Here is a 27,214-nt window from a genome sequence, read left to right on the forward strand (position 1 = left end):
ATAAATGATTCCCCCCCCCCCCCCTTGGAACAGAAGTCTGTAGCTAAGGTAGAATTTTCAAAATTTTTAGGTGTATCCATTGATGAGAAACTAAACTGAAAGCAACACATTGATGGTCTGCTGAAACGTATGAGTTCAGCTACGTATGCTATTAGGGTTATTGCAAATTTTGGTGATAAGAATCTTAGTAAATTAGCTTACTATGCCTACTTTCATTCACTGCTTTCATATGGCATCATATTCTGGGGTAATTCATTGTTGAGTAGAAAAGTATTCATTGCTTAAAAACATGTATTCAGAATAATTGCTGGAGCCACCCACGGTCATACTGCAGACATCTATTTAAGGATCTAGGGATCCTCACAGTAACATCACAATATATATATTCACTTATGAAATTTGTTGTTAATAATCCAACCCAGTTCAAAAGTAATAGCAGTGTGCATAGCTATAACACCAGGAGAAAGGATGATCTTCACTATGCAGGTTTAAATCTGACTTTGGCACAGAAAGGGGTAAATTATGCTGCCACAAAAGTCTTTGGTCACCTACCAAACACCATCAAAAGCCTGACAGATGGCCAACTAACATTTAAAAATAAATTAAAAGAATTTCTAGATGACAACTCCTTCTACTCATTGGCTACATTTTTAGATATAAATTAAGGGAAAAAAAACAATTTAAACATTAGTGTTATGCAATATTTTGTGTAATGTAATATCTTGTACAGACATCTTTTATTAACCTGACACGTTCCACATCATTTCGAAGTGTCGTATTCATGATCTATGGAACAAGTATTAATCTAATCTAATCTGTGGAGAAAAAGTACTGTTTGTAATGACAGCATCATCGTGATTACTGACAAAAATTCAACACAGCTGAAAGAAAAATCCAATGAAGCTCTGAGAGAGATCCACAACTTGTCATTAAAGAATAGACTAGCTTTAAATGTGAAAAAGATAATATGTATAAACTTCTAACTAAATAAAAAAAAAAAACAATGACATGAGGCGTAGCGCAGTATAACGATCCTGCCTTGGAGGCGGTTAAGTGGGAGATGTGTCTCAGAGCTGGGTAGTGACAGATGGTGACACGAGACTGGACGCACACATAGTTTATGTATCAACCGATAGGGGACAATATTGGATAGGGGGACTGTGATTTTAGTTTCGATTGTGACCACTAGAGTGCACTAAAGTAATAGAATGTTTTTCATAAACTGTTCTAGTATTTTCATAAAGTGTTATTATGTATTTTTCTGTATGTAAAATGTTATAAATGTATTTTAGCAGTATGAATGATGCGTGAGTGTGGTTTAAGGTTAATATGAAGATAATTGTTTAATGAGTTGTGTAGTAGGATTTAGTGTGACAACATTTCGAAGAAATATGGATATGAACAAAGGGGATTTTTGTGGAATAGATTTGTAAAGTAAGTTTATGGTAAAGGGAAAGTTAATTCAAGTATAAATAACAATAGTAAATAACTTTATGCATAAGCTAAACATCAGCATATTAGATAATTACGTCGGTAAAAAATGCAGTCATTAGGTTTACTATTTTGCGATTGGTCATGGATGAAAAGTACGGACTGACGTGGGAGAATATTGTTTTGCTATTGGCTGTTCAGTAAACTGACCAATGGTACAGCAATATTCTTCACGCATTTTTCTCTGCTGGTAGAGAACACTTAGAGTGATCTAGACAAGAGCCGAAGCCTAGCCATGAAAGAGATCGGACGTGTGCAGTAGTAGTTCCGATGAAAATGATAAGTTGCCAGATCTAGCAGTGTTTCAGACATCAAAAGTGTTGGAAAGTGATGGCAAAATTATTCCGATTTGTGTGTAGAAATTTCGGAATTTTTAAGTGAATTTTGTGATGAGAAAAGACATCTATTCCACATGGCATATTGAGCAGGTCGGTGGCTAAAAACTGTGACTGCATTTGGTACCAACAGACTTAATATTTGGCGAATGTTCTCAATCAAAAACAATTAGTATTTTTGTAGCTATTACATTTTCGGGAAATGCAACACCATAAACTTGCTTGCTAACATGAGTGAAAGGGATTGTGAGTGACTCTGTTAAGACTAGCACAGGCTTGGCAGTGATACTTGTTCACCTAAGTTTCAGAATATATTAGTTGAGGACAAAATTTCCAACCTTTCATTTCATGTTTCTCCTAAAATGTAGACTGGTGATTTTAATTGCAGCCTGGTTCACGTTGAAGTACAGTAGGTTTCACTCGGCTTTCCTACTGATTATCTGCTGAGACAATGTTCACAGACAGGTGCAGGTTCGTCGTAAAGGGACGGAGAGAACCGTGCCGCCACAGATAGTAAAGAATGATGTACTATATTGTGTAAGTGATGCCAAAGTCTTGGTTATGAATGTAGGCTGTCAACTGAAATAGAAAGAACATGTGAGAATTTTTGCAAAGAGGCCACCTTCAGCATGTTACACAAATCCTTGCTCCAGCATGCCAAATTTCATGCCTCAAAGTAGCGTCAGTTATGGGATAATGTTTTGTGGCATAAGTCCTGGGAACATGCAGACTATTTTTGAGATACAGAAAAGAGCTGTGCAAATAGTAACCAACAGTAATAAGGCAACAAGTCTAAAGAATTATTCAAAAAGCTAGAAATTCTGACAGTTCCATATGATGACATCTGATGATGATGATAATGTTTTATTTGTGGGCCACTCAACTGCACAGTCATCACCACCCATACAAATTCCCAATCTGTACACAGTCCAGTCTAGTCACTTTCATGAATGATGATGGAATGATGAGGACAACACAAACACCCAGTCCCTGGGCAAAGAAAATCCCCAACCTGGCAACGTGGCCCAGAATCAAACCCGGGACACTGTGATCCAGAGATAGTAATGCTAGCCACTTGACAACAAGCTGCAGATGTGATGACATCTGTTGTTGTTGTTTTGGTCTTCAGTCCTGAGACTAGTTTGATGCAGCTCTCCATGTTACTCTATCCTGGGCAAGCTTCTTCATCTCCCAGTACTTACTGCAACCTACATCCCTCTGAATTTGCTTAGTGTATTCATCTCTTGGTCTCCCTCTACGATTTTTACCCTCCACGCTGCCCTCCAGTGCTAAATTTGTGATCTCTTGATGCCTCAGAACATGTCCTACCAACTGGTCCCTCCTCCTTGTCAAGTTGTGCCACAAACTCCTCTTCTCCCCAATTCTATTCAATACCTCCTCATTCGTTATGTGATCAACCCATCTAATCGTCAGCATTCTTCTGTAGCACCACATTTCGAAAGCTTCTATTCTCTTCTTGTCCAAACTAGTTATCGTCCATGTTTCACTTCCATGCATGGCTACACTCCATACATATACTTTCAGAAACGACTTCCTGACACTTATATCTATACTCGATGTTAACAAATTTCTCTTCTTCAGAAACGCTTTCCTTGCCATTGCCAGTCTACATTTTATATGCTTTCTACTTCGACCATCATCAGTTATTTTGCTCCCCAAATAGCAAAACTCCTTTACTACTTTAAGTGTCTCATTTCCTAATCTAATTCCTTCAGCATCACCCGACTTAATTCGACTACATTCCATTATCCTCGTTTTTCTTTTGTTGATGTTCATCTTATATCCCTTAGACACTGTCCATTCTGTTCAGCTGCTCTTCCAAGTACTTTGCTGTCTCTGACAGAATTACAATGTCATCGGCGAACCTTAAAGTTTTTATTTCTTCTCCATGGATTTTAATTCCTACTCCGAATTTTTCTTTTGTTTCCTTTACTGCTTGCTCAATATACAGATTGAACAACATTGGGGATAGGCTACAACCCTGTCTCACTCCCTTCCCAACCACTGCTTCCCTTTCATGCCCCTCGACTCTTATAACTGCCATCTGGTTTCTGTACAAATTGTAAATAGCCTTTCGCTCCCTGTATTTTACCCCTGCCGCCTTCAGAATTTGAAAGAGAGTATTCCAGTCAACATTGTCAAAAGCTTTAGCTAAGTCTACAAATGCTAGAAACATAGGTTTGCCTTTTCTTAATCTAGCTTCTAAAATAAGTCGTAGGGTCAGTATTGCCTCACATGTTCCCATATTTCTACGGAATCCAAACTGATCTTCCCCAAGGTCAGCTTCTACCAGTTTTTTCATTCGTCTGTAAAGAATTCACGTTAGTATTTTGCAGCTGTGACTTATTAAACTGATAGTTCGGTAATTTTCACATCTGTCAACACCTGCTTTCTTTGGGATTGGAATTACTATATTCTTCTTGAAGTTTGAGGGTATATCACCTGTGTCATACATCTTGCTCACCAGATGGTAGAGTTTTGTCTGGACTGGCTCTCCCAAGGCTGTCAGTAGTTCTAATGGAATGTTGTCTACTCCCGGGGCCTTGTTTCGACTTAGGTCTTTCAGTGCTCTATCAAACTCTTCACGCAGTATCATATCTCCCATTTCATCTTCATCTACATCCTCTTCCAATTCTATAACATTGCCCTCAAGTACATCTCCTTTGTATAGACCCTCTATATACTCCTTCCACCTTTCTGCTTTCCCTTCTTTGTTTAGAACTGGGTTTCCATCTGAGCTCTTGATATTCATACAAGTGGTTCTATTCTCTCCAAAGGTCTCTTTAATTTTCATGTAGGCAGTATCTATCTTACCCCTAGTGAGATAAGCCTCTACATCCTTACATTTGTCCTCTAGCCATGCCTGCTTAGCCATTTTGCACTTCCTGTCGATCTCATTTTTGAGACGTTTGTATTCCTTTTTGCCTGCTTCATTTACTGCATTTTTATGTTTTCTCCTTTCGTCAATTAAATTCAATATTTCTTCTGTCACCCAAGGATTTCTACCAGCCCTCGTATTTTTACCTACTTGATCCTCTGCTGCCTTCGCTACTTCATCCCTCAAAGCTCCCCATTCTTCTTCTACTGTATTTATTTCCGCCATTCTTGTCAATTGTTCCCTTATGCTCTTCCTGAAACTCTCTACAACCTCTGGTTTAGACAGTTTATCCAGGTCCCATCTCCTTAAATTCCCACCTTTTTGCAGTTTCTTCAGTTTTAATCTACAGTTCATAACCAATAGATTGTGGTCAGAGTCCACATCTGCCCCTGGAAATGTCTTACAATTTAAAACCTGGTTCCTAAATCTCTGTCTTACCATTATATAATCTATCTGATACCTTTTAGTATCTCCAGGCTTCTTCCATGTATACAACCTTCTTTTATGATTCTTGAACCAAGTGTTAGCTATGATTAAGTTGTGCCCTGTGCCAAATTCCACCAGGCGGCTTCCTCTTTCATTTCTTACCCCCATTCCATATTCACCTACTACGTTTCCTTCCCTCCCTTTTTCTACTACCAAATTCCAGTCACCAATGACTATTAAATATTCCTCTTCACTATCTGAATAATTTCTATTTCATCACACATTTCTTCAATTTCTTCATCATCTGCAGAGCTAGTTGGCATATAGACTTGTACTACTGTCGTAGGCATGGGCGTCATGTGTATCTTGGCCATAACAATGCGTTCGCTGTGCTGTTTGTAGTAGCTTACCCACATTCCTATTGTTTTATTGATTATTAAACCTACTCGTGCATTACCCCTATTTGATTTTGTATTTATAACCCTGTATTCACCTGACCAGAAGTCTTGTTCCTCCTGCCACTGAACTTCACTTATTCCCACTATATCCAACTTTAACCTATCCATTTCCCTTTTTAAATTTTCTAACCTACCTGCCCGATTAAGGGATCTGACATTCCACGCTCCGATCCGTAGAATGCCAGTTTTCTTTCTCCTGATAACAACGTCCTCCTGAGTAGTCCCCGCCTGGAGATCCGAATGGGGGACTATTTTACCTCTGGAATATTTTACCCAAGAGGACGCCATCATCATTTATCCATACAGTAAAGCTGCATGGCCTCGGGAAAAATTACACCCGTAGTTTCCCCTTGCTTTCAGCCATTCGCAGTACTGGCACAGCAAGGCTGTTTTGGTTAGTGTTACAAGGGTAGATCAGTCAATCATCCAGACTGTTTCCCCTGCAACTACTGAAAAGGCTGCTGCCCCTCTTCAGGAACCATACATTTGTCTGTCCTCTCAACAGATACCTCTCCGGTGTGGTATGGCTATCTGTATCGCTGAGGCACGCAAGCCTCCCTACCAACGACAAGGTCTATGGTTCATGAGGGAGGACATCTATCGCAGCATAATGTATAAAATCTTAATATATGCACCATAAACAGCACAATACATTACCATACAACCAAACCCAGACAGAGTTTCATCTAAACAGAAGAAAAAGTAAAAAACTCAAAATGGTGTATTATACCATGGAATAAAATTGTAAAATAGACTGCTCCTAGAAATAAAAGATGTAAATGGTCTCCACACCTTAGCCAAAGGCTAAAAAAAATATTCACTAAATAATAGTGATCATATTGTAAATGAATATTTAAAATAACTTAATGTTCATGAACATTGTACTATGTAATAATTTATGACATTATTAGAAGAGTAGGACTAAATATAAGAGCTATAAATACTGTAAGTGGCGTGTTTATTTTAATAAAAAATATTGTACAAACATTTGACAACATCCATACAATGTGTATCGTTCTATGGATGCATAAATAAATGAACCAATCAATAATGAAGAAATAAGTAACTAAGGAAACCTAAAATCTGTGTCAATGTGCTGATTATCACATGGTCATCTGGAAATAGTTTCTCTGCAGATGGTCTAGTTATGTCAATAGAGAATGTTAGAAACCCAGAAGGCTTGCTTGAAAATGTTACACAAATCTTGTTTTTATTTATTTATTTTTTGTCAGTTATATTTTGTGTGGCTCATCCACAGGTAATCATAACAATGACCTTATCTGCAAATTGGTCACATACAGCAGTTTGAAATTCCTTGAGCTTGTAACCGAACTGCTCATCACAATGTTCATTAAAATCCCACCCAGACTCACACTTGAAGAGTAGAAATATAAGTTCACAAAAGTGCAACCCACTATTTTTTCCTAGTGTTGTAATTTAAATTTAACTAAAATAAACAGTAGAATATGTGCCAGTGCACTTATTGCCACATAATTTGCTAGGATTGTGATAAGTGAAGTATTTTTCTCTGCCTTAGGGGAATTTAACAGAATCTGTCACATGCATTGCAATCTTTTCCATCATGTATGGCTGTTTTTACTGCAGTGGCCAGCCACATGAACCCAAGACACAAAAAACAGTCGCCTGCTCTGCCTTCCATATGTTACTATCACATGTGTTCACCTGCATTCACCCAGTTGGGTCTCTGAATATTTATACACTAGACAGAACTATATTTTTCTCATGTTTTACATTACAAAATATTTATTGAACTTTTGACCAGTGTTCCTAATGTATTTCCATTTTAATAAGGCACATTATAAAACTGAACTTTAATACTAAAGTGCAGAATTGATTGGCTGGTTTTATTCATGATAGAACAATACCCTAATTATCATGTGAAATAAATCACTGCCTACCTTATGCACAACTTCTGTACATTTGTGGTTCTACACAGCTTCTGCAACAGCAGTTAACCTCTTTGAGACATGAAGGCTGTTAAGAGTTCCCCTGAAAAAACAAACCAAAACCATGAAGGTTGGTCAGCAGCTTTGTGGGAGCAATCTTAATTCAACATTTCTGGAGGAACCTGACTCAAACTTAAGTTTGAAAACAGAATTCATCTGAAATCTTTGTTTAAAAAACTGACTTTACTTTTAAATGGAAATATTTAGGTATTTTATGTTAAGCCTTTCTCCAAACTCAAACACAAGGTGAGTACAGAGACTTTAATTTAACTGTAGGACACTCACTACAAATGACTACTTCACAACGACACTAAAAATGTTATCATGTTGATAATATTACTTTAGAAAATTTGGCAAAGAAAATTAATTTTAACTAAAACATATTGTCTGCACATTTAAATAAGCAAAGCAGTCATAGAATTTATGAGCAATTCTTCAGCTCTGAGGGAGTGTTCAGCATTGCATTCTTGTGATGTTTTTGTGGTGACAAGTTTTTGTCATACTCTTGAACTTTTGAAAAACATTTATATATTCAAACTTATTAATTAAATATTAATGAGGAGACATGAAACTTATTGAGGTAAACAAAAGTTTAAGTCACTTATCTTGAATTACTCTATTTTATAAGACTGCATAACATATTTTGAAATACTGACTGAGCTCTCTGACAGTTCCAGAAATTGTTGATAAATCTAAAATCTGCCTTGCCTAGAGTATGTAGACGTTGAGATTCTGCTGTTGAGAAGAGATACTTTTCAGTATGGGTGACCATTATTACGACAAGCCTTTGTGCTTGTTGACATCATTATCCTCTTGGTATCTGCACCCAATATTGTCATCAGTTTCAGTTCAGAAAATCTTGCATTCTGTAATTTAAATAAAAGGGATGCTTTTATCTGCTGCTTTCACTTCTGGTATTAGAGCTGGTTGCACAATTCTCACAATTACTAATATGAGGAGGGAACACTACTCACATCTGCACCCTCTGCCTACCTATCTCCATCTGTCTTTTTCACCACTTGCACATGGTTTGGTGTCACAAGGTCACCTTGCCCACTGAAAGTAAAACCCTGAGTGTATTTCCTTCATAACTACATCTACATTATTTTACTGACTAAAAACTATTAAATCTTAATTAGAGTCAGTCAGTTTCTTTAACAAAATAACAATTAATGATCAACTTAACACTGCTAACATTTATTCCATTGCATATCTTCGTTCAGATATGATGCATGTATCTCACTTTCTAGGTGTCATGGCTTCCCCAAATATGAGTGTGCTGTTGATATGAGAAACTTCTCATACTTTTTCATTTTGTTGAAAACTATGAAATATTCTGAACAAAAATTTAGGTTATGCTCCAAGCAACAAGTAATTTTACCAAATATAATATATATTTGTGTATGTGCTTTTCAGGAGGAGTTTTTGAAATTTCTGAAGAGATGAACAATGACAGCTCAAACAAAAGGAAGAAGAAACAGTCTCTAACTGCAGCCACTGAGAAACTGAAATGGTCAGGTAAGAAATGCTTATGAGAGAATCAAGCAAAAATTCCAAACTACATTCTCTACTTGGAAAATGTAGAAGGAAGTTGATTATTTTATATTTAAACCAAACTGAATGAGATCTATCATTTTCCACTCCCCTACATCTCAACATAACTGCTGGGAGAACTTGCAGCTTTTTACTGCATTTGTGCTAGCTCTACCTTGCACTAATGCTACTGCAGAAACAGTGTTCTCAATCACAAATGGTTTATGAATTGATGACAAGAAGAGATTTAGTGTCGAACCCATTAAGGAAACAATTATAACTAAGATTCATTATCAGGATACTTCATGTGTTGGTTTTTATAAAATTCCATTTGAAAATATCATACTCTTGAATTATGTACATCCTTCTGCAAAATATAACAAAAAAAGATTTTTCAGAAACTACTTATAGTGAAACTTCCAGGCCAATTGAGTTTAAAAACAAGTAACCTATGTAAGTTCTACCCTACTTAAAGACATCATTATAGGATAGATTAGATTAGAATTACTTTCATTCCAATTGATCCATAGTGAGGAGGTCCTCCAGGATGTAGAACATGTCAGAAAAACAATAATGCATGACAAATATTTACAACCGAAACAAATAAGCTAATCTACCTTCCATAGGTCCCAAGTGGAATGATCATCATTTTTTTAATGAACACTATATGAAAGAATCGTTTTACAAACACTAATGCACTGATCCTTGTGAAGACTATTCTTTTTTCTAGTATTGATTCCATGAATTGAGCTGTTGGTTTGAAAAAAAGTTATACATTTTTATTGACAAATTTTGTTAAGTAATAAATATATTGAGAAGTAGTAGTAAGTATCCCTAGTACCCTAAATAGGCTTCTGCAGGATTTTCTTGAGTTCACACCACATATAACTCTTACTGCTCGTTTTTGTGCCCAGAAAACTTTAGCTTGGCTTGATAAATTACCCCAAAAAATAATCTCATATGACATTATGGAATGAAAGTAAACATAGTATGCCAGCTTTTTCATTTTAACATCCCCTATGTCTGACACAATTCACATTGCAAATAGAGATTTGTTAAGACACTTCAGCAATTCTGTGGTGTGCTCCTCCCAGTTGAACTTATTACCAAGCTGTAATACCAATAATTTAACACTGTCCCCTTCTTCTATCTGCTTGTCATCATATGTTAGGCATATACTCGTTGGACACCCCTTACAAGTTCTGAACTGCATGTAGTATGTTTTTTCAAAGTTTAGTGACAAAAATTGGCTAGGAACCAGTGATTAATGTCCACAAATATTTCATTGGCCAATCTTTCTAAGACTACACTTGATCTGCTATTTATTTCAATGTTTGTATCATTGGCAAACAAAACAAACTTGGCATCTGGTAATGTTACTGATGAAAGGTCATTGATACACACAAGAAAAAGTAAGGGCCCTAAGATGGAACCTTGAGGCACCCCACATGTAATTAATTCCCAGTTGGATGATGCCTGATGGCTTAATACATGTCTCTTTCCTAATAACACCCTTTTTTTCCTGCCAGAGATATAAGGTTTGAACCATTTTGCAGCATTTCCTATTACACCATAATATTCTCATTTACTTAAAAGGATATTGTGATTTACACAGTCAAATGTCCTTGGCAGATCACAAAATGTACCAGTTGCCTGCAATTTTTTGTCTAATGAATTAAGCACATTTTCACTGTAACACTGCCTAATTTCTAAACTTTTAGGTGTTGGAACACGCCTCCATCTACCACTCCCCCCCCCCGCCCCCCCCCCCCTATTCCGGCCAGAGAGAGAGACTGGTGATATGACTGTACGTGCCTACATACACACACACACACACACACACACATACACACACACACACAGTACCTGCTGCCCGTCACATCATGTTGGTGACTCATTGTGTCACGTTCACTTCTGCTGGCGCAGCGGCAAATTACAGTTACGTAGTGAATTAATACACGTGTACTAGTGTACTATTTCAAATCTCCGGTGCTGAACCGTTTGAAAAAAAAGGGGGGGGGGAGTCTCTGGGAGGTGCCGGAACTCGTTCTGGCCGAAATTAAGCCCTGCACTGTAAGTGTAGATAGCCTTCTCAATGCCAAAACCCTTTAGAAATCCAAACTGCAACTTTGACAGTATGTTATTTGAGATAAGATGGTTATAGAACTGATTGTACATTACTTTTTCTAAAATTTTTCAGAATGCTGGCAAAAGTGAAATTGGACTGAAATTTGATGCTATTCCTTTATCTCCCTTCTTAAACAGTGGCTTAACTTCAGCATATTTCAACCATTCAGGAAATATTCCACTGATAAGTGACTGGTTACACAGATAGCTTAATATGTTACTTAACTCAGAATCACTTTCCTTAATTAACTTTGTTGATATTTCATCATACCCATTAGATGTTTTTGATTTTAAAGATTTTATGATGGACATTATTTCTGCAAAAGTAACATAGTGTGTTTGCATGTGTCAATAATAAAACTATGAAATATTTATCTGATTAGTAATGCAAGATATTTTGATAGTTTTTTGAGTGAAAATTTTGAGACAATGGTATGATGATGTATGTAATTGCATCATAAACCAAGTAGTTTAACACAAGTCTACTATATAGATATTGTAGAAACAAGAGTTTTCACAAAATTTTGATTCATACCAACTTTTAATTTTAGTCCCATATTTTTATTTTGGAAATCTGGTCAACCGAAACTACAAACCAATGTTGAGTGTGGAAATGATGGTCAGCTGCACTACAATCAATTCAGTGAATGGATGCAGCTGTCTGTTTTTGACTGTGCATGCTCTGATGCAATGTTATCCATGCTCATCTGAAACACTCACTGCGATCGTAGAAGTGTGGCATGTCCAATAAATGAAGGTGTTGTGATGAGTAAGTAGACAGTGGTCCAGGTGCTATGGTGTGAGCAATTTCACAATATGCAGTGTTAATCATTTATTGTCTCACAGTGATTCATAGAATCCCTCATGACAAAGCCCTTCAGTATTGTTACTGAAGCAATACAAATACAAATACAAATGTTTTATTGCACTGTTGAGCATATTTACATGCAATTGGTGTTGTCAGTGTTAACATAATAATAATAACAATAATAATAATATAAACTTTGACATGACAAATTTTATTAACTACAGTATAATAATCTAAAATGGACACAATACATATTTGTACAAATGTCAATAACAACAAGAAGTTTCCTAACAGATCAATTAAAAGATAAATGTACTACATACTTCAGTGAATGACAAATAAATAATCAAACAGAAAATTAACAATAAGTACATGAAACAGTAGTAAAATAGTTGCACTGTGTGGCATATGTATAGTTTGCAGTTAATTTATATTTCATTCTCTTAAGGAAAGTAGATCATTTGTCACATACTCCAGGAACTCATGAGCAGGGTAAATTACTTTACATTTGATCTACCTTGAAAGACTAGTTTTAAATTTATTTACTGGCACTATGTACACATTTTCAGGTAATTTGTTGAAGTAGACAGGACCAAGTTATCTATAGCTGTTATGTGTCTTTGCAAGCCTAGTATATGGCATATTAATTGTATGTCCACTTCTTATGTTATGATCATGAACTGTTCTCCTTAAGTCAAATTTACTCAGATTCTCTTTAACGAAGACAAGGCAGTTGTAAATATACAATCCAGGCACTGTCGTTATATTCAGTTTCTTAAAATAATCTCAACATGGTTCATATGGGCTAAGTTCAGCTCTGCACCTTATGGATTTCTTTTGCCATTTAAACACTAATTTTGAGCCTACAGAATTGCCCCATTATAGTATTCCTTAACTCAGGTGCGGATGGAAGAATGCAAAAATTCATATAACAGAAGTTCTTTGCTGCCACTGCTCCTCAGCTTGTACAGCAGATACATGTCACGTAACATTAATCTCTTGATGTTCAACAAGTCAACTTCATTAATTTATCTCAGGTAAGCTTATCTTCAGAATATTTACAGAAATGTTACAAAAATCATGTGTGACACAATTATTTAAAATAGTTAACAATAAAATGACAAAATTTTAATAGAACTTGAGGAACTTGAAATTTATATTCATCGTTCTAATGGTCCCTCAAAAGTGGGTAACAAACAAATAAGGTTGGATAACCAAGGGTGTTACAATGTATTTGAGGACCTGCTGCTTGCATATATAATTTCCAGGTTCCACTACATATCCTACCTATGAATTTTCCTGCATACATTCATTTCTCTGTTTGTGGGTGTTGTGCCCCTTTCAGTTCCTTGCCCCCCCCCCCTCTTTTTTTAGCTATTTGTTTTTCATCTAATGTTACCACCTATAATTTGCAGTGAAACTTGAGTTTAACTATCAAATAACTATCAAATGTAGTAACAGTCAAACTTGAACAATGGAAAATCCAGGATGAAATGTAACAATATTAGAGAAGGGAAGTTGCTACTCACAATGTAGCGGAGATGCTGAGTTGCGATAGGCACAACAAAAAGATTCACAGAATTATATGTGGAAATAGAGATTTAATTAATTTGCATAAATTTTCTATATCAACATGGTGTTAGCTGTAAAATAGTTAAGGGGGAAGGGGCGGTGTCAGTGGGTGACATGGAGCAGAACAGCAGGTTAAGTGCATAAAGACTAGATTAATTTGCATAATTTTTATGTAAAACACAGTACAATAATTTAAGGGGGTGGGTGACAAAGAAGAATATTGTGGCAGAAATATCATTCAAAAGCATGTGAAATTCGAAAAGTGTACCAGAAAATGGTGGGAGGACATCAGTAATTATTTAATTTGGCATCAAAGGCGATACAATAGCTTAAGGAAATGAGGGTGACATGGAAAACCACTTTACAGAACAATAGTTTAAGTACCTGTCAATCAAAGGAGAACAATAGGTTAAGTACCTGTCAATCAAAGGAGAACAGTATTTTTGGCCCGTGTGCCTACCTGCTCCTGATGTAGGCAACCCACACTAACAAAATGTGCTCGTACATAGTTTGCTCCACTACTATCGGTGTCTTTACAAAAAATTAAAGGTGCTAAATATTAGACTTAGAAAGATGAAAATTGTTTTGAAGCGTCAGTTTGATATAAGAACGTTAACTATGTGACCCCATTAAGTTACCTCTAATAGTTTTCGAGTAATTTACTGAAAACTGAATTTGGAACACAAACATCCTTTTTTTTTGTAACAGATTAAGTATCTTTTATAGTAATTATAGCAAGTTCTGATTACAGCACCTGATGAAACACATTAAATAATAAAGTTATAACAAGTTTCAAGACTTTGGTGTAAATAACAATCAATACAAGGTCTCTTACAGTTGTAATTAAAAGGTCATGTTCTACTGTCAGTTCCATTCTAAAAATTCTAGCCGTGAAAGTTTAAATGTAGTTGAGCTGAAACTTTTTTTCTGTAATTAAAGCAATCTTTATTCTATTCATATAAAAATTACCAAGATTGTAAATTGATTCATGAGCGAATTATTAAATAAATGTGTCCGAGAAAGCGGCCATTTAGATGCAGCTACCTGCGCATACAGCAGATGACTACAGATGTTCCCTTCAGCTGTCAGCTTCTCCCATACATAAATATGGCCAGAGAGGCAGTGCAGAGACGAAAAGAAGTGGGTATGGTGTAGAGGAAGGTGGTACATGGATGGTGCACAAGCTCCGCATACATTGACTCACTATGTGGACACGCACGCTCAAAGAGGCGACGGTAGCACCTCTGATGTGCCTGATGGCTTTCCAGACTGTGTTCCCCCTCGATCGGCAGTGTCAGACGTTGCAACAACCTCTGAAACAGGTGACGATAGCACCTGTGATGTGTCCAGTGACTTCCTACAGCGTGCTGCCATTGAAGCATTTGCTCCAACTGTGGACGCGTCCAAGGGCTCGCATGCACGTAAAGTAGTTCAGAAGCGGCCTGTATTGATGGCTGTGCCTTAATATGCACTCGCAAGAACACTGGACGTTAGTGACTGGCAGACGGTTCCTCCCAACCAAGAAGATGGTGCCGCGGACGGGACTACTATCTTGCACGCTTCTGCGCCTGTAAAACAGCCTGACGTTGAGCTTGTTCCACCATCAGTTGTTCACAGCAGCGCAAGCACACCATTTCTGAGCACTGCAAACGCGAGCGCTGACAACTCACAGATCTTGGAAGCAAACCTGGCCATTAGGATGGGAATCACTCCCGCTACTAGCCCATCCGACGTAGACACACGGGAGCGCCGTGCTGACGTGAGCGAGGTTTCCAAACCCATCAAACGTTCTGCTCAAGCGAGGTCGTGGGCAAGAGTGTCCGGAAAAGGCATTAGAGCACACGAAACGTGGGAAATACCCGAGGAAGACGGTTTTGTCAGGCGAAACCGCAAACGTACGGCGAGGACAGTTATACTTAACGAGCCTACGCAACAATTGGAAACCAACAACCGTTTTTCTAGCCTGAATGACAATGCTAGTGAAGTTACAACAACCGACATGGATGTATCCGTGTCGGCCGAGCAGGGAAAATGGTTACCACGCCCACCACTGGTAGTTATTAACTGGAAAGAGGATGACATATCCCTCCAACTTAAAATCAAATCAGTTGCGGAAAATAATGTTACCGTTCGTCTTACCAGACGCAACTTGTAACAAAGTTACGACGTGCTACAGAGATGACTATGAAGCAGTGATGAAAACGGTCAGGCACGAAAAACTGTCTAGTTTTACGTACGCCTCAGAGCCAATGTATCTTATTAAGGCAGTGTTTCGGAAACTGCCCTTCAATATGAAGCCAGATCACTTGCGTGAAGAACTGAGTTTTCTGTGTTTCGTTGCACGTTCTGTAAGCAAAATGAAGTCTCCTAAGACCCACAAAGCCTCTGTTCTGCGTGGTGCTCCAGGACAACATCGCGAATAGAAAATTATTCCAAGTCGAGTTCGTCGCGAATATAAAAGCAGAAGTAGAGAAATTAAAAGGGAAGTGCAAGAGGATACAAAGTCTTATCTACCAAAGTCTCGACTACGTGGCTAGATTTTGCATGACGCCCACCCACTGCGTTAACTGTGCAGGAAAACATGACAGTGGGGAATGTCTCTTAGCACGGACTGGTAAGCCGAAATTCTGCAATTATCCAGGAAAGCATGTAGCATGTTATCGTGGTTGCGCTGCATTGAGACGATGAAGCGCGAAAAATAAACCCTCCTGTATCTAGTAAGGCAGGCAAGACATTTGCGAAAGCCGGGGGCACTCACTAACTTGACTTTTGGACATTTCGTGATCTCGTTTCTTTGGTAGTTCTGGAACTTGTAGTATCTTGCCTACTTATCTGCTCTATTTGTTTGGCTTTTTACACTTCTCTTTCCGCTGTGTGTGCTCTATGTGTCATTCTTGTTTTATTAACCTATTACTCTTATTGTGCCCTTTATACACGCAATAGGTCTGGCCACCTGGTGGTCGGGAGCCAATGTATCTGGTTGCTCAGATAGACGATTAATTGGTTTTCAGACCACTGCGCCTCTTCATAGAACTGGTGGGCGATCTGTTTGAGGCGGTCTTTGAACACTGGAACCCCAGCCTGCTCGTGAAGCTTCCTAGAGGGGAAGCGTCTGGGTAGGTGCAGAGCACGGTGAAGAGCTTTGTTTGCCCCACACCACAGAAGCGTACTCTATAATGGGCCTAATAAGTGCAAGGTAAAGAGTTAATCCACACTGGGTGATTAATAACTACCTGTGGTGGAAGCAGTAATCTTTTCCCTGCTTGGTTGGCATGGATACGTCCATGTCGATTGTACCTGTCAGCCATAGCCAAGCGCCATCTGATCGGCTCCGTCTCATTTCCAGTCATGGTGAGTTGTAGGTCTGTTGGCAACTTGATCAACCATCAGGTCCAACAGTTTCGCATCCAATATAAGAGCTGGATCAGTTGAGCTGCAGAGGTGGTGCCAGAAATGTAACGTACTATCACTCAGTTTGAACTCATACATGACCTCTTGAAGTTGCTATTCCAGCACGCGGAATTGCCTCTGTAACAGTAGTGCATTGGCTGACTCATATTTATTCTCCATGAGAGGCGACTTGTGCCCAGTAATGTGGTGTATGCGGACCACATTGTCACCACGTACACTCATGTTCAGAAAAAAAACAGAACACCTTCAGCGACTAAAGGTAGGACATTCATATTCACAGGACATGTACGCTAGTATGTTCTGCAGAAATGATTAGCATTTGAACCATGTCAGCCCGCGAGTTCAGGGTCAACATTGATATTGCGGTGCAGCACAGCCTACTGGTAAAATATGCCTGCAGCTCTTGTTGCCCCTGTAAACTGAAGGTAATGGATCAGTGTGACTTGATCAGACGTGCAGGGTGCCTCGCAGGTGTATACATGAACCGTATCATCGAATTAGTGAGTTTGAAAGAGAGCACATTATTGGTATGAGAGAATGTGATGCAGCAGTCCCGGAAATTGTTGCTTGTGTGGGACACAGTGTTTCAGCAGTGCAATGGGTGTCTGCAAAATGGTTCATGGAAGGCTGTAGAACATGACAAGATGGGTCAGGTCACACCACTCAGACCACCACCCTCAAGAAGATCGACATCTCATCCAAATGCCATTGCAGGACAGATCTGCATCCTCCTTGGCTCTAATGGAACAGTGTAACACATTGTACACTATCAGGGTTGACAGTTTGTCGCCATTTATTATGGCATGGGTTATGTGCATGTAGTCCATTTCTCTGCCTCCCTTTGCTGAATGTGCAGAAACCTGCTAGATGGCAATGGTGTATGAAAGAAAATCACTTGGGACAGGAATGGCATCAGATAGTGTTTTCGGACAATTCCAGGTTCTATTTGGATGAAAATGATGTTCATATTTTGGTTCGCTGCAGACACAGGGAGTGGCATCACAGTGACTGCATTCACACAAGATGTACAGCATCAACTCAAGGCCTTACGGTGTGAGTTGCTTTTGGGTACAATCACAAATCACAGTTGGTTTGTGTCCAGGGTACTGTGACCAGTGTGACCTACATGAATGGCATCCTGCAACCAGTAGCCATATCCTTTTTTTCACAACACTGCAGTGCCATTTTTCAGTTAGAGATATGTATGATCACATACTGCTGCATGGACAAATGGATTTTGGTGTCACAGGATGTCAGTCTTTTGCCCTGGCCCACCAGACTTGTCACCAATCACAAATGTGTGGGATATGGTGAAACGACGGGTGCAGAGCTGTGACCAAATGCCAACCACAACACATTGAGTACGGCTCAAATGGCTCTTAGCACTATGGGACTTAACTGCTAAGGTCATCAGTCCCCTAGAACTTAGAACTACTTAAACCAAATTAACCTAAGGACATCACACACATCCATGCCCGAGGTAGGATTCGAACCTGCGACCGTAGCGGTCGCGTGGTTCGAGACTGTAGTGCCTAGAACCACTCAGCCACTCCGGCCGGCCATTGAGTATGGATACAGGTGAATGCAGCACGGTTAGCTATTCCACAGGACTCCATTTGTGCCTTGTATGCATTGATGCCATCACACATTTAACAAGTAACCAGGGCCATTGGTCACCCTTGTGCCTACTTGGCAAGTGGACACGTGCTGAAAGGAGGTGACTGTTATGCTAATCATTTATGCAGAACATACTGATGTACATGAACTGTGAATATGAACGACCTATCTCTAGTCTTTCAAGGTTTTCTGTTTTTTTATGAACATGAGTTTAGTAAGCATGATCGGGTCTGGAGACCTATTTGCAGTATTCCTGGTTGACATGGGGTGTACAATGTAGGAAGGTGGAATACTACTGCAGTAGTAAGCCACCAATAGAGATGACACATGAATACTATTTATTAAACAGAGCTCTCTACAGAGTGTCTAGTCAATCGCATTGTCCAGCTCACACTTAAGAGTCGTTTTGTGCTGTCCCAAAGAACTTCCACACTGCTTGTGCCAAAGATGTTTGGTTGGTCTAGTATGAACGTCTCCACACTTTATTATCACAGTAAGCAATAAATACAGGAAGTAAATAGTAAAAATTAAAAAATAAATTGTTTTAAAGTCATGATTTCACTTTGGAGCCACTGGGACATGGGTACAGTTTTCAACCACGCATTATTTTATGAGGTATATTTCAAAGCAATTTTGCATTTTTGCTAGACGCAGTCCCTTGTATTGAATCTTCCATGAAGTTATAACGCCAAAAGCAAATTATTGTCGTAAATAACAAGCAAAAATGGGCATTAAAATTTAACAAATTTGTATCAAAAGTGCATACTGCTCCAGTGGTTCCATTTCAAAACCACTCTTAACAACAGTAGTACAAATTCAAATTTACATTATAGTAACTTTACATACAGTTACTTTGACTATGAGTGATCTTGTCAATATGATCATTGAAAAACAGAAAGGTCACGATTTCTAACTACCATGTAGGATACTGTCCATGCTGACTGTTGCTTTGAATGATGTAAATGACTGCTACAATGCACTACATTCAAGTACCTCAGTGTACCTCTAGATGTCTCTGTCTTGCAATGGTATTGACGGTTTCATACAAAAGGCACTTCTGCTTGAATAATAATAATAATAATAAAATGGTGGTTCCTGTCAGAAACCACTGGTGCACTCTCTCTCAATGTGTGTGTGTGTGTGTGTGTGTGTGTGTGTGTGTGTGTGTGAATATGCGAGTGTGCGAGAGAGAGAGAGAGGTCTGATGAAGGATTTTCTATGAAAGCTCAACTTGTAATCATTCTTTCCTATGTAATAACAGGTTGGACTGTATCAGTGTGTAGTCAGGAACAGTGTACCAGGAAATGGGCACCAATCACCACTGGTCAATGAACTGAATGCTCAGCACCCCAGCAGAAGTCATCTCTTCCATATTGTCAGACTTCCCCGTGTCAGGATTCTGAGGCCTCCTGCACTCAGAAACCTCTTATGAGTTTATTGACAGCCACATGTCAACAGCCACTTTGATCATTGTCTTTGTTCAAGAACATTTTCATGTGACTGAAAAATGTGATCACTCCCACCAAGTCAAGTGGTAGCAGCCACATTTAAACCCCTCCCAGATCTGCCATCATTGTCAAGCATCCAGACAGCAATGTGATATGCTGCCTATATTGTTCAGTGCTGTATTGAAGATGTGGCAATCTTTACTGTTACCAGGCTTTGAAGCTCTGTCTGTCGCCTGAGCATCCATGTGAACAGGCAGCTCAGCACTCCACCATCTTCACAGAACTATGACATGGGGGTTCCAGTTATCCCCATCCATGCCAAGGCATCAATGAAGGACTTCCATACTCTGCATCACTGGACATGGTGTAGCCTGGTGTATTCACAGCTTCACTGGACCAGTATGCAACAGGCCAGAAAACGAGAGACTTCCCTTGATAGCAGCTGCAGTGGAGATATATGCTCAAAGTTATCACATACCAACATTGGGGCAGAGAGGTCATGATGTGTACCAGCCTCACTCACAACTGAAGCTAGCAATTCTAAAGTCCAATGATTGTAAACAAACAGTAATAAAGAAGTATTTTTATGAAATACTGAGGTACTGGCACAATTAAAGCTGTGAGGATGGGTCATGAGTCATGCTTGGGTAGCTCAGTCAGTGGAGCACTTGCCCATGAAAATCAAAAGTCCTGAGTTCAAGTCTCAGTCTAGCACACAGTTTTAACCTGCCAGGAAGTTTCATATCAGTGCACACTCTGCTGCAGAGTGAAAATTTCATTCTGGAATTATTTTTATCTACAAATTGTCTTCTCCTGCTTCATCTGCATCTCTTTGACAGAGAATCACTGCCCACCCCCAGGTATCCCTGAAACCCTCTTATAATTGCCGTCAGAAGTGTATCTCCTCCTTGTAACCCATTACACCTACATGTCTGTGTTGCTAAATAACTCTTTGGTGAATATTAATTTATCCTCATGTCAGTGTTTACTTTCTGTTCTGTACTTCTCACCATCATAAAAATTCACATCCATGTTGTCTGACATATTAACATAATATCTGAATAATCATTCCACAACAAACCATTGTATGTGACACACACCAGGAAAGAACAATATTGTTATGCATGGTTCAAAAAGTGATGCATAGATTGTTGTCACTACCAAGAGCCTTCGAAACATTCTCAATTGCACTACAGTTTCTTCTACATCCACTTTGCAAAGTTCATCATACAACCTTTAAGATACATAAATTCTTTTGAACCTCATATTAACAAGAGACAAACAGTAACAAAACTCTTTTTCTTGATTGATCAAGAGTGTATCAATGATAGGTATCTTAAATTTTTGACTCATCCATTTAATTGATAGTTATTTATATGTAGAGTGCAGGTTGCCTACATCAGGACCAGGTAGGCACTCAGGGGCAAACATATTGTCCTCCTTTGATTAACAGGGACTTAACCTATTGTTCTCCTTTGTTTGATAGGTACTTAACTTATTGTTCTGTTAAGTGGTTTTCCATGTCACCCTCATTTCCTTAAACTATTGTACCGCCTTTGATACCAAATTAAGTAATTAGTTATGTCCTCCCACACTTTTCGAATTTCTGGCGCAATCTTCTTCTATGTCACCCACCCCCTTAAACGATTGTACTGTGTTTTACATAAAAATTATGCAAATTAACCTATTGTTATGCATTTAACCTGCTCTTCTGCCCCATGTCACCCATTCACATGCCCCCCTCCCCCTCACCGATTGTACAGCTAACACCACGAAATCGATGGAATACAGTTTAAACAAAAGACCTCTAATAAAAAACACATCCTCCTTGACCAATTTTTCTAAAGTGTTCAAAATGCTGTCAGCTACACACTGAGAGTGGTTTAGCACATCGCTGGTACTGTCTGTTCCTATTTCATCATCTCTGTTATTGGGTTGTGTGTGCTGGCCGACTGCGATCTGTGTTTTTGTTACTGGCTGTGTTACTGTTTACACCTTGTGAGTGCCAGTTTCCTCATAGACGGAGCTTAGTTGCCCACAGTTTGCTGTGCCCATTTGATACAGAATTTCAATGTCTCAACGGCACATTATTTACATTTCTGCTTTCGTTATAATAATTGTTGCAAAAGCATGATGGCTGTTTACTCCCTCTTCCTCTGCCACGACCTTGACTACGATAGTTATATCTAGTATTCTGAACTCCCATACTTCTAACATTCACGTTCCTATTGTCATTATTTCTGTTGCTTATGTGATTGTTAGAAGGGCTGTTATTATCTTGCACCTGCTCCATAACAGCAGCTACTCTTTCTACTCGTTCCTTTTATTCAGTGAACCTATCCACATTATCTCTAGATACGGAAATGGCAGTTTACCAGCAAGTTCTATGATAATGATTTCCGGTTTCATCTTTTCTGTCAGATGCGACAGCCATGAAACCCACTTTCTATGGAACTCTTTTACTGACTCACGACCTGGAGCAAACTTTTTACCACTCAAAAACTCTCTAAAGACACGTTTTCTTTGTTGTGTGGCCAGCCCCAATTAAGAAATGCAGTTTTAAATTTAGGAAGGGTTTTGCATCTAATCATTACGCCAGCTGATCATCGCAAAGCACCTCCCGACAAATGACTTCTTATGAAAGAGATTTTCTCTCGCTCTGACCATGCATTAGGCAAAACATCCTCAAAACCATTCCAGAATTCTAATGGGTGAATTTGTTTGTCTGGATCAAAACGTAGAAATTGACGACATCCGATGAAAGTAGCGTCAATTGAAGCAACATGCTGTACAGTAGTATTAATAGAACTACCAGCGGTTACTCTATTTTCTATGTAAGTAATACTAGTACTTCGTTCTTCTACTTGTAATTATACCGCCTCCACTCTGTCAGAACATCTTTTGTCCACATCCTCACATAATTTCACACAGTCAGATTTTACTTTCTTAATACCTTTTTGACAAGCCTTTACTCTAGTAGTTACTCCTTCAAATCGAGTAGAGCAAAGTTTGGATTCCTTGCCTATTCTTTTTGACAGTCTCCCTTCCATAAGTTCATCTACGTCTTTAAAATCTTTGCGAACTTCTCTAATTTCGCTTTTGGTACTACTATGCAATTTATTTAGCTGTTGCCCTACTTTGGCTTTCAGATCATGGTGGTTAGCAGCAATTTTAGAATTTAAACTACCCAGTTTTGAGGTCATTTAATCCTTTAATGCACTATTGCTAGACTCAATCTTACTTAAGTGTTTGCTATTGGATTCCATTCAGTTCTTTATTACTATCCTTTAGTACCCTATTACTAGATTCAATCTTACTATTCAACTTCTTACTATTTAATTTTATCTTATTGTTCAGTTCTCTATGATGGGATTCGAGTTTAGCAAATAGTAATTGCATCCAGTTTGGTGCCTCTACATTGTCACTTGACATTTCCACCGATTTTAAAGGACTTTCTAGCATTCCACATGACTGAATTTTAGAAATAGTGAACGCAGTGCCATTATCTGATAATTCTAGCAATTCTACCTTTTACCTTTTTGACCTCACCTTCAATTACCACATTATCAGAAAATGGCTCTAACTTTGCAGTAACATTGAAATTAACTTCAGATTCTAGTTCCGAGGAATTGCATTCCGATTTTGGACTTACTACTTTGACACAATCATCCTCATTAACTTCAGTTCTGAGGATTCATCGTCAGAGACTGGTTTCATCTTATGTTTCACATTATTCTCATCAATATTTTCAATTTTTAGTAGCCTATTAGCAGCATCTGACAAATGCTTTAAACATTCTTGACCTAACTTATTTGCTTGTACTCGACAAACGATGCCGGCACGGCGTACCAGCAAACGTGATGCGACGTGTCGCGACGTAACGCAGGCAGCAGCAGCAACTGTGGTTGTGAGGATGGCAGCGAGCATCGCCTGCTGCAGTAGCTCCAGCGGGGTTGGGCACCAGTGAGCACGCACAGTAGCTTGTAGGTAGTTGGAAGGTCCATGCAGCTCCGCGATGACGCACCGTCTTCTTTTAATCTCAGGGCCGGTGGCAGCCGTGATCTCGTGTCGTCTTCTTCTCTCATTCCATCACGATCAAGGTCACTGTGGCTAACATTCACAGCTTAGTTTCCCCACTCGCGAGCAAATCTTAGCACTGTTCTTGCACTGGTTGCTGGATATTTCACTTCGGTATCCTGTTAGTGCGTATCAAGTTCACTGTTTTATGCCGATCACTTTCCTGTTCTATGCACCGCACGTGGAGTGGCAGCGCTGTTTTGTACAAGAGCCTGAAAACTATTTTTGTGGTCAGCGAGAAAGCGATGGAAAACATACTCACCATAATTTCCAGTCTTCAGGTCCACATTCTTCTTGTACTCACTGAAAGAAATGTTTCTACTCTCTATTTACTCAATGGGATCATAAACTATGACTACAAATGAAAGTTTTGAGTTGTAAGTGATTAATATATTTGATAAAATTTCACATGCACAACATTGTAATATTTCTGATGATAATAATAATGTCTCTATCAAAAACAGCACTATCAGTAGTTCATAGGCGACCTCTATGGTAAGTTCCCATTAAATGATCTTTCGCCGTGACTTTTAATATTCAGAGCTAATTGCTCGCCACAAAAGTGGAAAATAATATTACCATTTGCCACGCGGTTCTGTTAACTTTTCGAGCAACACACAAACAGTTACTTCCGTGAAATCTGAGCGACCCAGGACGATGTACAGTCCTCGTGAGTTCACTTCTTATTTGTACCGAAAACATGTGTCGAGCAGGAACATAGCTGTGACGTCATCTGAGGCAGCGCGTAAGCAGGAGTTTAACTGACACAGACAGAGCGATAACTCGGTGCGAAGTATGTCTCTCTACTGCTCATTTCCTAAAAAGGTAGCCCTAACTGCCTATTTTTTGTACAGGCTAAGTTTTGTGTAACTGTTCCTGCGTTCTCCTAAGTGGGTTTATATTGACCTAACTGTTGTGTTTGTCCTCTTTGCGTCTGGAGCATTGATGCAGCCTATCTCACTGCTGAATCAGAGCGGTCCACCTGGTGGACTTTTGTTTGTGCTGCTGGTTTCCCAGACTTGAAATTAACCGATTGTCAGACTGCCGCGACGCTTCATAGAACCGTCAGGCAGTCTGTTTTATGCGACCCTGTATCATGTGGAACCTCGTTTCCTCATGCAAGGCCATGGTCGGGTAGTATCGGGGTACGTGCAAGGTGACACACAGACCTCTCCCTTGCACCCCATGAAGCAGACAAATGTGTATATCGGCTGCGTTCCCGCACATTGCAGACACGTATTCTAGCACTGCTCGGATTAGTGCCAGATGTCACGTAATTCCTCAGTGTGGATGAAGCATTGATCCTGGGTTTAGCAGGAGATATAGTACCTTCAAAGGTGCATGCGCTTTCCCCCAGACCTCACGAATATATGGCTTCCAGGTGAGGTGCCTATCGACAGTTACCCCTAGACACTTAGCCGTGCGAGACCAGGGGATGGGGTCTCCCATGATTCGCAACGGCTGAAGGTCCATGGGCACTCTACGTCACGTTATTACATTGGCCTGGCTTTTAGTGGCATTGAATTTAAGGCGCCATTTCGTAGCCCAGGCTCCCAAGTCATCGTATGCCTCCTGTAAGCGGCGGCGAACGACGTCAGTCCTTAAGGAATGCGCGTAGAGTGTGGCGTCATCTGCATACAGTGCAAGGGATTCTTTCGAATACCTTTCATAGAACAGGGAGCAGGCTTATTGGTCGATAGTTACGTGGAAGCGTCGCTTCTTTGCCTTGTTTGGGGATGGCAACCACCTCTGCGGGTTTCAAGCAGAGGGGTAGCTGCCAGTCCGCAAAACATAGTTGAAGGCATTTGTGATAGGCCACAGTTTGTGTGTTCTCTTCGTCTATATTATCCTCTATCGTCGTGAAGTTATTCGCTAAGCTGTCAGCCAAGATAGCCTTGGTGTCAGGCTTGCAGACAACCCCTCTGCCGACTTGCTGAGGAGAAACGTGGTGCCCTTTCCTTACGAACCGCTTATTCGCAAGGCAGAGCCATCTTCATGGCTATTTTGCCTGCCCAGTTTTGATTTCGGTGGTTTTCCACGGCCATGTTTATTTCACGGTGCACCCAGTTTAGGTGGAGTTTGGAGGCAGGATGGCGAGTAATTTGCCATTTGTGGAAAAGCCTTTTCTTATCTGAAATGATCTGCAATATCTCAGGGGGGAGCTGGCCTGATCTGCCAGGAGGCCTTTGTGTTTCACTGGGTGTGGCAGCGTCTACAGCCCAGAGAGAGTCCACTGTAAGCTGCCGCAATGACTCGTATGCTCCGACGATATCAGGGTCTGGGATGGCAGTAGTTCTTCTCTAAGCTGTTCCCAATTTACCCTCCCTAACTGCCAACGACGTTTCAATGACTCCACGCCGTCAATGTCCCCATCGAAAACGACCAGCTGATGGTCTGACGAGAGAGCCACTCGACTAGTGGTAGTAGGAAGGTGTCTGACTCTCCTCAACACCGTGATGTTGAGCATATCAGGGCGGCCGCATGTGTTGGTTGGGTAGTGCATCGGGTCATATGACCCTAAGACTACCACGTTGTGCTGCCGTACTACACGCAGAAGTCGGCGACCATTATTATTTGTTACGCTGGAACGCCACTCAGCGTGTTTTGCATTAAAGTCTCCCACAGTAAAAACTTTAACGTGGAGAGAAAGTAATGCTTTAACATGTCTCGGTTCTAGTGGTCTTCCAGGCGACCGATGAACCGAGATAAATGTAATTCGACCTGACATTGTCTCTACTGCAACAGCAGTGACCTCAATTGTTGATAGTTGTGGGAGCTGTACAACATGGTGTTTCAGTGAAGTCTTAACATAGACGGCAGTGCCACCCCCCGCGGTAGGCCTATCAGTGCAGTGACAGATGAAATTTTCTGCCCACGCATGGATGCCAGGTTTTAGGAAGGTTTCCTGGACAAGGCATATGTCAGCTGCCTCGTCACGAAGGAACTGCCAGAATTCTCCAACGTGGTGACATATGCTGCATGGATTTCATGTGCGTACGGTTAGGCCATAAACTCTATTGGCATAGTGCACCTGTGTTGCCTGTT

General features: G+C 39.8%; 1 protein-coding gene across 1 annotated transcript in view; it reads left to right on the top strand.

Moving 5' to 3' along the window:
* The window catches only part of LOC126249536 (EH domain-containing protein 1-like), a 170,060-nt gene that overhangs the window by 137,011 nt on the left and 5,835 nt on the right, over positions 1 to 27,214 (top strand). The window contains exon 6 of the mRNA XM_049951199.1: positions 8,993 to 9,094. Coding sequence (XP_049807156.1) covers positions 8,993 to 9,094 — 102 coding nt within the window. The remainder of the gene's footprint in view (positions 1 to 8,992; positions 9,095 to 27,214) is intronic.

Source organism: Schistocerca nitens, chromosome 3, assembly GCF_023898315.1.
Source record: "Schistocerca nitens isolate TAMUIC-IGC-003100 chromosome 3, iqSchNite1.1, whole genome shotgun sequence".
Lineage (NCBI taxonomy): Eukaryota > Metazoa > Arthropoda > Insecta > Orthoptera > Acrididae > Schistocerca > Schistocerca nitens.